Consider the following 18,873-nt stretch of genomic DNA (forward strand, 5'->3'; position numbering starts at 1 on the left):
TAAATTAGCCTCCTCGGTCACGGCTTCTTTTCTCTGCAGGGTTAAACACACTGAAGTCTCTTAGTGAGTGTGCTCTGCTGTAAATCTTGTGGCAAATGCCAGAGTCTTTGCAAACAGTACTGGGCAGTAACCTCTCCAGTGAACTGGGAGTCTCTGTGTGTGTATGTGTGTGAATGTGTGTGTTGTTGTTGCACTGCAGCAGTAAGAAGAAGACAATGTTGCTGCTCTGCTGACACAGGTCAAGTTGGCATGGCAGAGCAGGACAAGACAGCGGTAAATGGGGTCATGGTTGCTGACAGCGGGGGAGATTCAACTAACTACGCTGGTGACACCAAGCTTTGTATTTGACAAACCAGCACATATGGCACTTTGGCTTGTGCTTGTGTTGTCTCTAATGATGTTAGATGTTGTAAAAGTGAATGTGTAAAAGCAACAAAGCAGAGTTTAATTTTTTTATTGCATACAAACTGGATTTAAATTTCTTTTTAAAGACTGAGAACCCAGAAAACCCTTTCTAAATGTTCAGTTTTTCTACATTTCAGTGGGAGTGATGTCAAAAACTGTGAATATCTAGACCTATGACACCAACTGTAATAGGGTTGGCTTTAGAATTTTAGTAATGCCATTTTAAAAGGCTGAATGGTTGTATGTGTTGTTTGTATGTTTGGGATCATTGTCTTATTGGAACAATCAACTGCATCCAAGTTTTAATCATTTAACCCAACCTATCACACTGAAATGAAAGGAAACTGGTTAGGATGTTAAAGAACAGCCCAGGGACTACCAAGGCTCAAGATTATTATAACGTGGAATCTTATAATAACTGTACACAGCAAAACAAAATAAATATTTTTAAAACATAACGACCAAGAAAGAGGCACTTGCTCAAAATATCCCGACGCTCAAGTTCAAATGAATTTTGTAGCTGCCTACATGGATGAGCCAAATGCTTTTTGGAGAAACAATTGATGTCAGATGGGACCTAGGTTGAGCTGTTTGGCTACAATGAAAAGCATGTTTGGAGACATCAATGTGAGACTTTCAAAACTAAGAGCAAAGTGACTTCATCCCATCTCCATTAACAGCAGCTTTCTTTCTCACCGCCCACCAAACGTCACATCGGTGCTGTTCTGCTGTCAAAGAGGAAATCAAGTTGGGTTTTCAGTCAGATCAGACTCTCACAGGGTGAGCCACCTCACAATTACTACAGCCCCTGAAGGCAGCAGCTGATTCAAGCGCTCGGTGTGAAAGAGAAAAAAACAGACAGGGAGACTATTTAGCCTTGTACCTCTGGCCTAGTAAGATAAAGACCTATGGGGGTTGTTTTATCATCAACTTCAGAAAGACTCCGCAGGGTTTTTGGGTGTTAATATTCTTTTTTATAGTTTTTATCCTGTACTGAGCTCTGGCTCGGTGTCACACATGGCTCCCTGGGCGGTCTGGCTCCTGGTCGCGCTGTCCGCCGTCCTGAAGCTGCGCTCCTGCTGGGCTTATACCTGCCCGGCCATCTGCCTCTGCAGCAGAGACACGTTTGAGTGCAGCAGAGACACTCAGCTGGCCTCCAGGACCGCAGCAACATCTGTGCTGCGACTGTAAGTTACCCAGCTGTCTACTTCAACAGGTACAAGTCACAGAGAGGGATCCTTCCTTTCAGCAGGGACTCTTATGACATCTCATAAACTTTTACTTTCTGCTGCGTCCGTTGCCTCTTCAACTTTCCTTTTTCTTTTGCTGTCACTGTAAAGTTCCCTCTTAGAGCCGTTTAAGATGATAAATGCAGAGTAATCTGGAGAGACAACCTAAAGAGACGGTTTTGTTGCCTAGTTTCCATTTTATTTTTTATATGTTGCAGTATAGCTGTGGATTTAACTGCTTTGCTCATGAATCTTACAGAAGGCTCACCCAGCTGCCCTTGAAACAAGTTCCCACTCATGCCTTCAAGGAGCTGATTAACATTACCATAATGTAAGTGGCTTTCTCCTTTACATATAAAAGGAAATTTAAAGTGGTGACTTAATATTAGTTAGGGGTTTAGAGACTTCTTTATTTGAAACATAACATTATGCATAATAAAATAAAGATGATTTAATCAGTGTAACTATTCATTTAAACTGTAATGCTAATAAATACATGCTGCCAGACTTTTCATGGTGACACTATTTGACCTTAACTGAAATTGTATTTAACATTCAGAGTAATAATGAATGAAATATATGTAAATAAAAATTCTACTAACATCAAAATGCATAGTAACAGCCACACTGGTCCCATTCTGCGTGAGCTGTTTGTATTTAATTACATTTGTCTGGCAATGTAAGGCATATATGAAAGCAAATATTTTTTTTGAAGATCTATTAACACGAATACATACTTCTGATTATTTAAATTCACTCTTACTTTTTTTTAATGGTCTTCTTATAGAGGAGGAATTCTGTTTTAGGTGTCTAATGTGCAGCATTTTCTATATTTGAATTAAAGCTTTTGTGGCTCGTTCAGTTCTCTCTTGCACTGCATGATATTGCGATGTTACAAACCGTTGCAATAAACTCACCTTTTCCTGCATCGTTTAGCGATATGCAGAGTGTGACTACCTAATATTGCATAGAAGCAGTTCTTTGCGACTGCAAATTTGCACACACCAATATTGGGATGACAATGCAATTCAATATTTTGTTCAGCTCTAGTTCTTACTCCACTGTTAATTTGTCAGATGTTCAAATATTGACACAGACAGTAGCAGCAAATTGAGGAAATATACATTTCATTATTATTTCTGAACATGTTTATCCTGTAAAATTGCAAATTAGGGTTGAGGGAGTTATCCAAAAGATAAAAATAAAAAAAACATGCAAACCTGGTCAGAAATTTAAAATACACTAATTTGTGAGCATGAATCTTTCTATTTGATCTGATTATTTTCTGGGGTGGACTGATAATAAAACACATTACCTCAACAAGCTTTCAAAACAAGAATAAAGTCCACATCGTTCAATTCGTTGTGGCTTTTTAATTCTCAATATATAATCAACATTATGCATTCTGGTTCAATTATATAAATACACTCCCACTAATATTCTGTTCCAGGAGAAGTTGCACCTCAACCATGCCCTTTTTGCATTTTTGTGTCCAGGAAATAAACAAAACACAACCAGCCAGGAACTAACAAATGCTGAAACACCAGTATCAGTGTACACAGGGAGGCAAGTTCCAAAATGGCACGGGATGAGGAGGTTCTGACTGAGGGTTTTTGATTGTGATTGTATATTTTACAGATATGTCACAGAATTATTTTCATAAATGCAAAGTAGTAGGTTAATGAATTATGTTTTCACTAGTGTTTTAGTAGTTAAATGTTGCTTCAGCTACACTACTTATTATGCTTTTAACAACGAGCATGTTTCTTTAAAAGCTAATGCCTGCCGTTGTTAAATCTAACTGAAATAAATCTATATTTGCAGAAGCATCAGCGTTAGACAACTGGCCATTAATCATTGATGGAAACTGACCTAATGCAAGACTTTGTGGTTATTTTAGAAAGGATTAGGACCACCAACTGCCTCCTCAACAGTGCATCATTCAAGTACTAGTTCCCGACTGTCAAGTTCAAACATCTCAACTCTATTACACACATCGCAGTCGAGCACAAAATCCTCCCTTTATATCGAAGGGGTGACTTTAATGGAGCCCGTGGGTTGTAAAATCCCCTGGAGCTTGGTGGTGGATGTCTCAGCCGCATAATTATCCTCAGCACAGCAGCAAATCCACCAAGAAATGACTTAAAAGAACAAACCCGAGTGTTGTGTTATCATTTTGTCATATTAATCACACAGAAGTGCTGCAGGGGGGCACGGTCAAATCAGGTTGTACTTGTGAGAAAACCCTGAAATGTAGTAGAACTAAGGAAACTGCACAGAAGAGGGTGCATACATTTCAGCAAGCTGATTGGTGGTAACTTATGCAAAAAGCTGACCTAAAATCATCTCTGCTGAGGAGACACCTGGGCTTTAATAGTCTATCTGTCCTTTTTTCTTTTTCTTTTTTTTTTATGTTACATGTAACTGTTTCAAACTGTGCTGAATGTGTTCGACTTTGCTGTGTACCTCAGGGACAAGCCTTATCACTCTCAGATACTTACTGTACTTGAGTCTGATCTGTTTAATGGAGGCCAAATTTAGTCTGTTTTAACTGTTGAAATACGGTTAGGCCTCCGTGAAATCACAGTCTTACAGCCGCAATCCTTCATTTCCTCCTCCCCATTAAGTTTGTAATGGTAGAATGACATGAATGTGTGTTTTTGTCACTGGTGATGCATGCTTGAAATCACAGCACCACTTCATTTAGATGATAATGTGAAGAAGCTTTTTATGACCTGTAAGCAGTAATTATGACACTATATGTGAAGCAATTAAGAAATGGGATAAAAGAGAAGAGGATCCACGCTACAGATGGAGTACTTTAATTGTTTCTCGGTTGAAGATGGAGAGACGTTGACGTTAGACACACAAAAGGTATCGGCTGATTACAGCAGAACGAAAGTCGGAAATGATGATTGCGGGCAGAAGATGGAGAGCGTTTTACAAAGTCAGCCATCAGAGAACAAAGTAATCAAGGACAAATTAAAAAAAAGGTCTTGTTAACTTTGTATCTGTGTCTTTGTTTAGTCCTACTTTTTAAAGATCTTTGCCTACTCTTCCTGACCCAGAAGCATCCATGATGTATGTTTGGAGCTTTTCCACACATGAGGTCCTGGCATGTGTGTGTTAGTGGCCTAGAAAATGTGAATTGGTGGTGGGATTTTGTTTTTGGATATTACCCCAATGGTTTGCTACGGTGTATCAATCATCTTTGTCCTATTTTTACACAGAATGCATTAAAAGTTGGGTATTCTAAAGCAACCTTAACAAAGAAAAAAAGTCATATTTACCAGTTAATCTGAGATAATTGAAGTGTATTTTTTAACTAATGACTGATGGAGAGTCAATTCTTTGTGCCACAGAGAGATCTCCCAGAGCGACTGCATCACACATATTCAGAAGCACGCCTTCTTCTCCCTCCACAGTCTGGCGCAGATGTAGGCTAAGTGACACCCCCCCTATCAATTTCGAACATGACAGAAGAAAATATTCATTTGCATATAATTTACTTTCATTGGATTATTTAGTCAGCTACGAAGCAGACTGTTTAATCATTGAGTTTCAGTGCAGCTAATACATAAATATTTTGTGCGAATGTGAATGCTTTTCTATGTCAGACATTGTAATTACTGATTTGTTTCCCAATTATTGTTTCTACAGCTCAGTGCAGAATATCAACAGTCTGAGGGTTATTGAAAGGGGTGCGTTCGCTGACCTGCCCAGGCTGGAATATTTGTAAGTCATTTTGTTTTATGTGCACACTTTATGCATACTTCATGCATTGAGACATGCAAGAAATCTTTAGATGATTTGTGGGTATGAGACCGAAGAGATTTTTCTGTGGATTTTCAGATTATCTTGGGATTCTAATGTTTCTAGTGCTTCCAAAAAGAAACAATAAATTTCCTGTTTGTCTCAAATTAATGTACAAATCATCCCTCAAGGATGAACCCTATGAGAAAAGCTTAAAGGTATGGTACCCTAAAGTAGACCTAAAAAGTCTAAACTCCCCTCTCAAATATGCAGGTATTTCTGATGTAAAAAAATGAGCATAAAATATTTTTTCTGAGTATTTTCCACCTTTAATGTGACATTTATTCTGCACAATTAAACAATAAAAAAACAATTATTTTTGAAGAATATGTTTTAAAAAAAAAGTACAAGAAACTGCAATAATCTGCTTATAAAATAGTGTACACACCTAGACAAATACTTGGTTTACTCACTTTTGTTTCAATGTTTACATTAACCAACCAAATGATTTAAGGAAATGTTCCTTCTGATTACCAGCCCCATTTTAGATATGATTAATCTATCTTTAGTAAATGGATATGTACCACAGGCTTTTAAGTTAGCTGTAATTAAACCTTTACTTAAGAAACCTTCACTTGATCGAGATGACTTGAAAATTTACAGACCTATATCCAATCTTCCATTCTTATCTAAAATTCTTGAGAAAATAGTTGCTAATCAAATGTGTGAGCATTTACACAGCAATGACCTGTTTGAAGAGTTTCAGTCAGGCTTCAGAGCTCATCATAGCACTGAAACAGCTCTGCTGAAAGTCACTAATGATATTCTTATGGCCTCAGATAATGGACTTGTGTCTGTTCTGGTTCTGTTAGATCTCAGTGCTGAGACAATGAAACTGAAACACCTGGTTTAAATTCAATTCAATTCAGTTTTATTTATATAACGCCAATTCACAACACATGTTGTCTCAAGGCACTTCACCACAATAATTTATTAGTATGGTGTAGGGCCTCCTTTTGCGGCCAATACAGCTTCAATTCATCTTGGGAATGACATATACAAGTCCTGCACAGTGGTCAGAGGGATTTTAAGCCATTTGCAGGATAGTGGCCAGGTCACTACGTGCGACTGGTGAAGGAAAACGTTTCCTGACTCGCTCCTCCAAAACACCCGAAAGTGGTTCAATAATATTTAGATCTGGTGACTGTGCAGGCCATGGGAGATGTTCAAATTCAATTTCATGTTCATCAAACCAATCTTTCACCAGTCTTGCTGTGTGTATTGGTGCATTGTCATCCTGATACACGGCACCGCCTTAAGGATACAATGTTTGAACCATTGGATGCACATGGTCCTCAAGAATGGTTCGGTAGTCCTTGGCAGTGATGCGCCCATCTAGCACAAGTATTGGGCCAAGGGAATGCCATGATATGGCAGCCCAAACCATCACTGATCCACCCCCATGCTTCACTCTGGGCATGCAACAGTCTGGGTGGTACGCTTCTTTGGGGCTTCTCCACACCGTAACTCTTCCGGATGTAGGAAAAACAGTAAAGGTGGACTCATCAGAGAACAATACATGTTTTACATTGTCCACAGCCCAAGATTTGCGCTCCTTGCACCATTGAAACAGACGTTTGACATTGGCATGAGTGACCAAAGGTTTGGTTATAGCAGTCCGGCCGTGTATATTGACCCTGTGGAGCTCCCGACGGACAGTTCTGGTGGAAACAGGAGAGTTGAGGGGCACATTTAATTCTGCCGTGATTTGGGCAGCCGTGGTTTTATGTTTTTTGGATACAATCCGGGTTAGCACCCGAACATCCCTTTCAGACAGCTTCCTCTTGCATCCACAGTTAATCCTGTTGGATGTGGTTCATCCTTCTTGGTGGTATGCTGACATTACCCTGGATACTGTGGCTCTTGATACATCACAAAGACTTGCTGTCTTGGTCACAGATGCGCCAGCAAGATGTGCACCAACAATTTGTCCTCTTTTGAACTCTGGTATGTCACCCATAATGTCGTGTGCATTTCAATATTTTGAGCAAAACTGTGCTCTTACCCTGCTAATTGAACCTTCACACTCTGCTCTTACTGGTGCAATGTGCAATCAATGAAGACTGGCTACCAGGCTGGTCCAATTTAGCCATGAAACCTCCCACACTAAAATGACAGGTGTTTCAGTTTCATTGTCCAACCCCTGTATATGCTTCCAATAGGTCAAATTGTCAGGCAGCATAGGACACATTTTCACTGTTACGCTGATGATACTCAGCTTTACTTATCCATAAATCCTGATGAGCCCAACCAGTTAGACAGACTACAAGCATGTCTTGATGATATAAAAACTTGGATGACTTTAAATTGTTTGCTTCTAAATTCAGATAAGATAGAAGTTGTCATCTTTGAACTGGAGTCTTTAAAAAAGAAACTGCTTAGTCAATCACTTAACCTGGATGGCATTAAATTGACCTCTGATAATAAAGTAAAAAACCTTGGTGTTATTTTTGACCAGGACATGTCATTTAAATCCCATATTAAACAGATTTCTAGGATTTCCTTCTTTCACCTCTGGAACATTGCCAAAATTAGAAATATCCTATCCAGGAGTGACGCTGAAAAACTAGTCCATGCATTTGTTACTTCAAGGCTGGACTATTGTAATTCTTTACTATCAGGATGTCCACAAAATTAAGTTAAAAGCCTTCAGCTGATTCAAAATGCTGCAGCAAGTGTTCTGATGAAAATTAAAAAGAGAGATCATATTTCTCCTATTTTAGCTTCCCTTCATTGGCTCCCTGTTAAATCCAGAATATAATTTAAAATTCTCCTTCTCACATATAAAGCCCTTAATGATCTAGCTCCACCATACATCAGAGATCTGATTGTTCCATATGTTCCTAACAGAGCACTTCGTTCTCAGACTGCAGGTTTACTGGTGGTTCCTAGAGTCTCTAGAAGTAGAATGGGAGGCAGATCCTTTAGTTATCAGGCTCCTCTCCTGTGGAACCAGCTCCCAGTTTTAGTCCGTGAGGCAGACACCCTGTCTACTTTTAAGGCTAGGCTTAAAACTTTCCTTTTTGATAAAGCTTATAGTTAGAGTGGCTTAGGCTATCTTTCTTATTTTTTACCTCCGCCTTCCTCCCTCCCTGTTGGATGGAGTAAGGGGGAGTCAAGTTTAGCCTAAACCGGCTCAGTTATGGTTGAGGTGCAAACACACCCTCCATTTCTGCTACCTGTATGACCCCTTCTCTTTTCCAATGGTTATAATCAGTCTGACAGAGAGAGGTATCCCAATCATTGTGGTTTTTAGTATAACAATGACCATCAGTGGGACCCTTTGTGGGGTGCCTTGAGACGACATTGTTGTAAATAAGCGCTGTTTAACTAAATAATCTGAACTGAAACTATCTGTGTAGTTATGCTGCTATAGGCTTAGGCTGCTGGAGGACATAACGACCACTTTCACCCTCTTCACTACATTCTCACACTACTCTCCAATTTTGCATTATTTGCTGTTATTTCAGCTTTTAACTTTGTTCTCTCTTTTCTCTTCCTAGAAGCTACACATGGCCTGGCTCTGTGTCTACCTGTGACACCTTTCTGGAGAGGGGAATCGTCCGAGCTTCTGCTGGCAACAACTTAATGCTCACCTTCTACCGATGATCCACATGGCCCTGTTCTTTAGTGTTTAACCCTTTCTCTCTCCTAGACATGGCGATTGACTGAGCTTTTACTGTAACTAATTATATGTGCTCTCTTTCAGACTCTAACATTGAAAACTGGCTCAAAGTATATCTGTTCTTTCTTTCTAGATGAAACAACTAAAGGAGCTACATCCATTAACATTTACTTTTCCTTCCCATAGAAAGTACTCCTGGATCAGTGCTTCTTTGTTCTTTTTGTGTCTCTGCTCTGTTCTCTCAAAGCCCCAGTCGGTCGTGGCAGATGGCCGCTCACACTGAGCCTGGTTCTGCTGGAGGTTTCTTCCTGTTAAAAGGGAGTTTTTCCTCTCCACTGTCACTACATGCATGCTCAGTATGAGGGATTGCTGCAAAGTCAACGCCAGTGACTGTCCACTGTCTCTACATGCTCATCCAGGAGGAGGGAATGCTGCAAGTCACTGACTGGATGCAATCTGCTGGGTTTCCTTACATAGAAAAACTTTTTATCCAATTTGAATAAATAAATAACTCTGACTGCACTGTTCAATGATTAGGATTAATTGGAATGTATGAACCTGACTGTTGTAAAGTGCCTTGAGACAACATGTGTTGTGAATTGGTGCTATATAAATAAAACTGAAAAACTGAATTAAGTCTTCTCAGTTCACCTAACGTCAATTACATGGAATTTTCAATAAAGTTCATCTGGCCTACAAGTTTTTCTCATTTGCAGCCTTTAGCTAAAGTAATAGATTGCAGAGAAGTTACAAGTGATCAAAAGGATTTTACTGTACAATTTTTAATGTTTCATCACTTGTTTTCTGTTTCTTTTTATCTATTCATGGTGGCCTGTATCTGCCACTTGTCAATACAGGAGCATCTCAAACACAGGCCTAACACACTTCCCAGACTTGACAACCATATCCACCATGGCAACAAATATTATCCTGTGAGTATTTTCATTTTAAATCAGGGCCTCTCTACGCTAAGTTTATGTCAATGTGCAAGTCATAAAACTGCCTTTTCCTTAGGTCATATATTGGACCAGAGCTATTTACTTTCTTTTATTCTGTCGATGTCACACTGCCATCAACCCTGACTGATACGGTCATACTGTGGCACAGTTCAAACAGCAGCCTGAATGGGTTTTATCTCCTCTGCCTGCAGAGAAATGGCAGACAACATGAGGATTGACATCATTCCTGCCAATTCCTTCCTGGGCATCACAAAGGACTACATCGACATGTGAGTGCAGAAGGATTATTCTCTTCATTACTTCATTGTCTGGGATAAAAGCAACAATTTGTCACTATTTGTTTCATTGATGCAGCTTACATATTTAAATATTTGGGTCACTGACCTTGGTAATAGATGCCACCAGCGGCGAAGTAGAAATAATAACATTTTGTCCTCATCAGGAACCTTGTTAGGAATGGCTTTAAGGAAATAAAATCTTATGCGTTCAACGGGACCAAGCTCAACACCTTGTAAGTTTATATTATTAAGTCATTTGCCTCATGCTAATGTAATATACAGTAGCAATAACAGCTTGTCTCAGTTATTTGCAAAAGATTTCCTGTTCTAATCATAAAAACTAAGTGTACCAGTAAACAACCCATATGCAGGACTAAACAAAGATTGGATGCCCTGTTGTTTTCTTGCCTTGTACCATAATGCTGAATGTTGATGAGGACGAGATCCATACAGACACCCTGCAGTCTAAAAATAAAGTTTATTTTCCTCATTGCCAACTCCAGAAAACAATATGGGGATGAGTAATACTCTGGGGCAGTGTTGGTCATTTCTGTCATCTCATGTTTCCTTTGAAAGTGTGTGTGAAGCAGAAAACTGCAGTTTGAGCTTGAGGTTAGATGTTTTGTATTTTTGTATTTGATGTGTTTTGTAGAATATTGAGAGACAACAGGAACCTGCATCTTATTCAAGAAGATGCTTTTGAAGGAGCCACAGGTCCAAGCTATCTGTAAGTCACCAAGTATTCACATAATTTATATATTTTCAGCAGAACATGGTGTTAAACTAGATTCTGCATTTACTGTTACATGTTTTATAATGAGCTTTACTTTTTAGGGGCTGATTGCCATTCGTTTAGCCTTCTACAGCTTTTTGTGCATGTGAAAAGTTTGCAACATGATAAATAGGTTCACAATCTACACAAAAAGGGTTTTTCTATCTTAAATAAATTCGCTTACAATCAGCAGCTGTGCTTGCATCTGCCAGCATACCTTTGCTGAGAAGATATGCTGGCAGATATGCTGTGTTTATACTTATAAACACAGCCAGAAATTTATATCATATTTATACCCCTTGTTTTTTTCTTGGGTTATAAATATAACGTGACAGAGAAACCCATTTGTCTTTGCCACTTTTCAAAAAAGGCAGACAATAGAACATATTATTTAAGTAAAGCAGATGTGTGTTGATCTTCATAAGGCAGGAAAAAAGGTTCAGAGAACATATTTCCTAGTTTTTTTCTACAGTACATCTACAGCCAGAGCAATAATGAAATAGTTGAAAACAACTGGACTTGTGTCAAAGAAAGACAGGCTGAGGACCTTACTTTTTGTCTGGTTTGTCTTACTACCACACAAGGTGAAAATGATGGTGAGGAAGGTAAAAAATAAAATCTTTAGAGGGAGTGCTAGGAAGAAGCATACCAAACCATCACAACCATTGATATGTGGAGCTTTCTTACAGGGACCTTAACTGGAATTGTGTGCTTTGGTCATATAATACTAAGACTGCACTTTGCTCTAAAAACACTTCAGGTTGGTCTGGTGTGAAACAAAGAATAAATATGTGGAAACCTGGAAACCAATCACCTGATACTCATTGCTAAGTATGGTGAAGCATATGTGATGCCATGTGTCTGTTGCTCTTCCAAATGCCCCAAATACCCTGTTAGACTTCATGGCATAATGAAGTTTTTTAAAGACCACAATATGGTGGACTCTTTCAGAGTAAATATGGGTCATAATTGTGCCTTTCGACAGGATAACAATCCCAAACCTTTGGCCAAATATACACATACATTGTTTAGGGTGAGCTGAAGGCACAAGAGCATAAATAAAGATCTGAACTTGGATGAGCCAGAGAGATGGGATGGCCAAAGAATGTTATGTTAAAGAAGTGCTAAACTATGGCCAAAATGGCTTGTATAAAGCATTAACAGCACTAATTGTTGAAAATATTCTAAAACATTCAAAATAGATTTCATAAAATGTGATTTTCCTCCACACTGAGAAACATTTACTCAAATTAAAGAGTTTATATTTTTTTTCCTACAGTATAAGATTTATTTTTATATTCTTGTAGAAGAGTTGCACATGTTGAATGTCCTCATCTTCCTAATTTCACCACAAATGCATTTATAATAAATAAATTACATTTATATTTTTATGTTGGTTCTTACATCAATAATTAGAACGAGTGTGAAGTGCAAACCGTTTAGGCACGATAATATTACGTTGATAAGCAGCCGTCAGTCATGACATTTCTAAATCACACCTCTGCACTGAAATACGCTTAATCTCTTTATTTCCGAACTGCCAACACATCTAACAAAATTACCACATACGTAAACTGGATTGCTTTGAGCTGTTAGTGTTCCTTCGTGGAGAAAACATCCAAATTAACATGGTTTAGTAAAACATACAGAAAAAGATGTTTAAAGCAGAGCGTTTTTAGACCAAGTATGCCATGACATGCTTCAGTCAAGCTGCAATAAGGACATGTAAACACACTGTATCGTTTTAGCAAGTTCATTTTCTTCATTTTAGGACAAATTGTTTAGCAGATTTTCACCTTTTGACAAGGTTGTAAGGGTTATAATGCATTAGTGTTTTAATGTTTCAACTTAAAGACCTGTTTAGGTTTTTTTCTTTTTTTTTCAATTTTCTGGTAAGAGAGGAGTGGAAGATCTGACTTTTTCTCATATCTTGGTTGTAAGTCTTTTTAGTTTCTAGACATCTTTGCTTTGCCTCTGTTGTCTTATTTTTAGCTTTGATGAGTTTAAATTTAATGCAGTCATAGAGAGAAGTGAAGAAGAACCATCCTTTGCGTGGGTTAATGTCTCTTGATGATAGACTGGCTTTGCATCAATCCTGAGTTTAAATTGAAAATTAAAAACATCCAGACAGATCAATGTTAATGCAAAGACTGGTGGCAGTATTTTAGTGTAGTAAAATCAAGTCGTTTTCATTTTTCCAATCCTTTCGTGTGTACTCTGTGTTTCAGGGATGTTTCGTCCACGGCTCTCAGTTCCCTCCCGAGTAAAGGCTTGAGTCAAGTGCGATCTCTGAAAGCCACCTCTGCATTCGCTCTCAAGAGCCTCCCACCGTTAGAAGGCCTCGCCGAGCTGCTGGAGGCTGAGCTCACTTACCCGAGCCACTGCTGCGCCTTCCACACATGGCACAGGAAACAAAGGTAAGCGGCCAGTGCTCCCAGCAATGTGACAAATCCATTCACATCTACATAAGCAAACTAAGCTGTGTCGCCTGAATACAGATAATCAGTCCGTTGGTAATTAGTGGTCAGGTTTATTGACGATTCTTGCAAATTAACCTTTTCTCTCTTTTCTTTTAAGGGAAAATGCCTCAAGGAAGTTTTGTGATCTCAGCGAAGCAGGAATGTAAGTTACAACCCAGATCAACATAAGTGGTAGAATTCATCTGCTCCACTATCTTTGAATTTCTTATAATCTTACGCTAGATAGCAAAAGTATTAATACTAATTGAACATTTTTGGCACATTACAAGCACAAGCTTCAGTGTATTGTGCTGTGATTTAATGATAAACCAACACAAAGCCAGTACAACCAGCTGCCTCCAGAAGTCACCCACTGAGTAAATGGGGTCCACCTCCGTGCAAATGAATCTCATTATACACACAGCTGTTCTCTTAGGGACTTGGAAGTTTGTTGGAGAACATTAGTGAACAAACTGCATCATGAAGACCAAGAAATACAGCAGACTGCTCAAGACTAAAGTGGTGGCAAAGTTTAATGCTGAGATAGGGTATAAAACAATATTCTAAGCATTTTACATCTCATAGAGTATTGTTCAATCCATCATCCAAAAATGGAAAGAGTATGGAACAACTGCCAACCTACCAGGACATTGCAGTCAATCTAAACTGAGCAGCCGTACAAGGTAAGCATTAATCTGAGGCGAGCCAAGTGACTCTAGAGGAGCTGCAGTGATCCGCAGCTGAGAATCTGATGGCAGAATGTGGATGTGCAACCCACAAATTTGGCATATATGAAAGAAGAGTGGCATGAAGACACTATGCAGAGAGGAAAACACTGCATATCATCTGAACACACCTTATGAACTGTGACGCATGCTGGTGCAAGCATAATGCTATGGGAAAGCTTTTCATCAGTAGGGACAGGGAAACTGGTCAGGGAATATGGATGGAGCTTAATACAGGAAGGAAACCTGCAAGACTCTTCAAAAACTGACTGGGGCAGACGTTCACCTTCCAGCAAGACAACAACCTTAAACATATAGCCAGAGCTGAAATGGTTTAGTTCAAAACATGTCCTTGTGTTAGAATGGCCCAGTCAATGTCCAAACCTAAATACAATGGAGAATCTGTGGCACGACTTTAAAATTGCTGCTTGCTGATGCTCTCCATTCAATCTGACTAAGCTTTAGCAACTTTGTAGAGATATGTGGACAAAGATTTCCATTTTTCACAGGTGAAAAGGTGATAAAAAAAACATTCCCTCAAAACGTTGCAGGTGTAACTGTAGTAGAAGGTGGTTCTACATAGGATTTACCTAGAGGTTCTGAATACAAATACAGGCCACACATTTTAGATTTTTTTGTATGTAAAACCAGGTGCGTAGTTAGACTTGGGCTTCCGGGGCGGAAGCCCCGGATGTTTCCTAGATAGCCCCGGACTTCTTGATAGAAGAAATTTAGAAGTATTAAAAAGATGCAGCCACAAAACGGTATTGGACTTCATATTTTTATTTAAAAACAATCAGATATTTTCAATTGTGTTCCATATACTCACATCCCACTCCACTTAACCTGAGAATGAGTTATAACGAGAAGACAAAAAATACTTATTTGCGCACTCGCGGCACCTCGAATGCACAACTACGCACACAGCCGGAGACGGACCCCATTCTGGAGAAATCTAGAACAGCAGTTCACTCCAGAGCCGGCGACCTGCCTACTTCCTTATGTGAAAAGTTAAACTGAGCGTATCAAGCGGGGCTCATTTCAGAGCAACCATGGAGCCAACCGGAGAGAGGGAGTCTGGTGGGGGTGTGTATTCAAGAACAGGTGGAAGCAGAGCAGTATAACCCAGAAAAAGATAGCGGTAAAACCTGAATGCTGACTCGGAATGGGCTAATTGTAAGTTACAGCTGATCACTGATTCACCCAACAAGACATGAGGTGGAGGTTCACTCTAATGAGCATCATCAGGGTCATGATGAGGGACTTTCACCTGAGCTACAGGTGAAGTTAAATGATCTGTGATAGAAAACAGTAGCAACCTTCTCTGTGAGCTTCTAGCGGGATTTGCATCATAATGTGAAAATATCTGGTCCTTTACTTCAGTCAAAGAAAAAGCATTTAATCCTAACGTAGCTGATCACATTAAAAGGTCCTTCAGATCCACACATTGATCTCATCGCTGCAGCCAGTCTTATAGTCTAGTTCTACATGTAGACAGAACCAAGTGTTGCTCAATAAACCAGGTAAATATCCCCTGGTTCCAGTAAGACGTTGTAGAAAGAGCAAAAGTAAGCCTCCCTCTTCTCTTTCATATCTTCTGTGCTGATTCTAAACATGCAGCTCTGGGTTTAAAGATGCAGGATAATTAAGAAATAAATCATAGTTAACTAACCAATGGTCCACCTGTGATTAATTGCTATTTTATTTTTCTGAATTACACATGTAATATTATATAAACTAAACTAATTAAACAAGGATACAGTTTTACTGAAGGTGAGACATACATACCATATGTATACAGTTATTAATAACTGTAATATTAGTACTGATAAGGTCCAGGATGAGGCTCTATGCTATATTTTAAACACCACAACTTAACACCCTTTCCTCTCAAAGTGTTTAATAGTAAGAACTGCACTAATGTCTCACATGCTCAGTGGAGAACAAAAGACTGGGTTGAAAAATGTTTTATCTTTGGCAGACAAAATATCTTCAAAAATGGAATGAAGGGTTGAAAAGATGGCGATAAAAGAGAACAGGTTCATAAAAGAAGGAACAATTTTAATAAAATGTTTCAAAAGCTCTTGGCATAATAAAATGTGTTTTAGGATATTACCATTTGACTAAGATTTACGAAAATCAACTTTATACCACTTTGCTTTTTTAAAATATAAGAATAAAGACAATGGAGCCTCAGGAGTGGAACACTTTAATGAGAATAACGTTTAAAAAGGGAATTTATGTAGATGACAAAAGAAGCACTTTTATCTGGCCTATAGTAAACATCTCTGAGTTTAAGAAAACTTTTGTCAGCAAAAATTCAGATTAAGTTATTTTCTAAATACCTCAAAATGTGTCATTATTTGCTTCAGCAAAATGGTTTTTCATCAGGCCTAAATGCTGTTCCTCCTCGTCCTTCATTCAGCTTCTAACAAAAATAAAAAGTAAAATTATTGCAAACCTTTTTTGTTTGATTCACAATAATTTACATTCAGTCTAAAACCAGCCAAGACAGAGAACTGGTACAATATGTCCTATATTATTTTAATTTTAAATTACCTATAAATTGTCTTATTGAAATCTAAATATTTTGGATTTGGGCTAAAGCCCCCAATGTTTTGGGACCCTAAAAACACCTCTGTGTAAAACATTCTCAAAACAATGATGAGCTGCTTTGTGTTGGTCTATCAAATCATCTTCCATGACAAAATATTAAAATGTTGCAAATGAGTACTTTTGCAAGCTACTGTAACTACTCCTAAAGATACATCAATGGATCTTGCACATCTTGGTAACATTATCATCAGTCCATTCATAGGGAAATGGTTCTCCAATAAATAAAACGGCACCAGCTACACTTATGATTCTGGTAGTGATTTATGTTGTTTGTAACATATCACAAATGGCCTTTGTATTTTTTTATTTTACAATTTTATTAAGAGCTGAATCTGTAATTTTGACACATCTGTGGGAAGTCAACCACTGACAGTTATGTTTTTCAAAATCTAATCAGAAAAGCTTCTTGTTTTAGATGAGAAATGTCACCTCCTTATAGTGGGCTACACACAACCTTTAATAGCAATATTTGTGCATTCTTCAGGGAACCCACTGATGATGGTATGAATCTCGTCATCGACATAAACTTTCAATATGCAGACCTTGAATTTGGTTGCCACAGCAGCCCTTTTGTAATGTGCACCCCAAGACCAGATGCTTTTAACCCTTGTGAGGACCTGTTGGGCTTTCCCTTCCTGCGCTGCCTCACCTGGTTAATCACGGTCTTCGCTGTGGCTGGTAACCTTGCCGTCCTGGTCATCCTGCTCATTAGCCACTACAAGCTGACCATCTCAAGATTTCTAATGTGTAACCTGGCCTTTGCTGACCTGTGCATGGGGCTCTACCTGATGCTAATTGCCTTCATGGACTTCAACTCCCGTCATGAGTACTACAACCACGCTACTAGCTGGCAGACGGGGCCTGGGTGCAGCACAGCTGGATTTTTGACCGTGTTTGCCAGTGAGCTGTCTGTGTACACGCTGACTGTCATCAGCATTGAACGCTGGCACACTATCACCAACGCCATGCACATCAACAAGAGACTGCGGCTACACCATGTGGCGACAATGATGGCGGCGGGCTGGGGCTTCTCTGTGCTTGTTGCTTTGCTTCCCCTGGTGGGAGTAAGCAGTTACAGCAAAGTGAGCATCTGCCTGCCCATGGACATCGACACTATGGCCTCTCAGATTTATGTGATGGCTGTTCTCATCCTCAATGTGGTCGCTTTCCTGGTCGTAGGATTCTGCTACATATGCATATATCTCAGCGTCCACAACCCGGAGCACTCCACCCGTCACGGCGACACGAAGATTGCCAAGCGCATGGCTGTACTTATTTTCACAGACTTCCTGTGCATGGCGCCAATTTCCTTCTTTGCCATCTCAGCCGCCCTGCGTATGCCACTCATTACTGTGTCCCACTCCAAAATCCTGCTAATTCTTTTTTATCCCATCAACTCCCTCTGCAACCCTTTCTTGTACACCATCTTCACACGGGCCTTCAGGAAGGACGTGTGCCGGCTGCTGAGCCACTGTGGCTGCTGCGATGCCAACTCTGATTTCTACAGATCACAGACTCTGGCGTCACAGCACACCTGCTCCGACAAAGTGGCCGACAAAAAACCTCATTCGCTGAGCTTTTATGCCTATCACGTAAAGATGAAGGGCTGCTTTCTAAGTAAGGGAGCTACATGATTGTCAGCATACAGATTGGGAACTCAGAGGCAACATCTGCTTGCTAAAGTTGCAGCATGTGAATATTAGGGTGAAGAGATTGCTGGTGTTGTACATTGCAAATATCTGATAAAATCTCATCTGATTTATTTTGCAAACTGAGGATTTCTTTCATTTGATCCAAAGGATCTGAAGGTAAAGAAAGTCTGTTCCATCCTCTTTGTCTCTATGCTGTAAATATTGTACAAAGAAGCAGATAGCGAAGAACAAAAAGTAGCTTGTTAAAGATATTTAAAGCATATCACTGTATGGTTGTACTCTTGTAAATTATTGTTCAATAAAACATTTGAAGTGGATTTTAAAAGTTGACACCCTTTTA

At 39.3% G+C, this 18,873-nt stretch overlaps 1 protein-coding gene across 2 annotated transcripts; it reads left to right on the forward strand.

Moving 5' to 3' along the window:
* The first annotated feature begins 968 nt into the window (after positions 1-968).
* LOC124858685 (lutropin-choriogonadotropic hormone receptor-like) lies at positions 969-18,850 on the forward strand. Of its 2 annotated transcripts, XM_047350821.1 has the most exons (11): positions 969-1,592; positions 1,894-1,965; positions 4,997-5,071; positions 5,295-5,369; positions 9,930-10,004; positions 10,223-10,300; positions 10,474-10,542; positions 10,962-11,036; positions 13,310-13,498; positions 13,659-13,703; positions 17,366-18,850. In XM_047350821.1, the coding sequence occupies exons 1-11, from the start codon at positions 1,423-1,425 to the stop codon at positions 18,513-18,515; spliced, it is 2,073 nt and encodes a 690-aa protein (XP_047206777.1). In that variant the 5' UTR covers positions 969-1,422; the 3' UTR covers positions 18,516-18,850. The 2 variants fall into 2 exon arrangements, with proteins under 2 accessions (XP_047206777.1, XP_047206778.1); XM_047350822.1 differs by lacking the exon at positions 10,962-11,036.
* Positions 18,851-18,873: the final 23 nt, after the last annotated feature.

Source organism: Girardinichthys multiradiatus, chromosome 22, assembly GCF_021462225.1.
Source record: "Girardinichthys multiradiatus isolate DD_20200921_A chromosome 22, DD_fGirMul_XY1, whole genome shotgun sequence".
NCBI classification, from domain to species: domain Eukaryota; kingdom Metazoa; phylum Chordata; class Actinopteri; order Cyprinodontiformes; family Goodeidae; genus Girardinichthys; species Girardinichthys multiradiatus.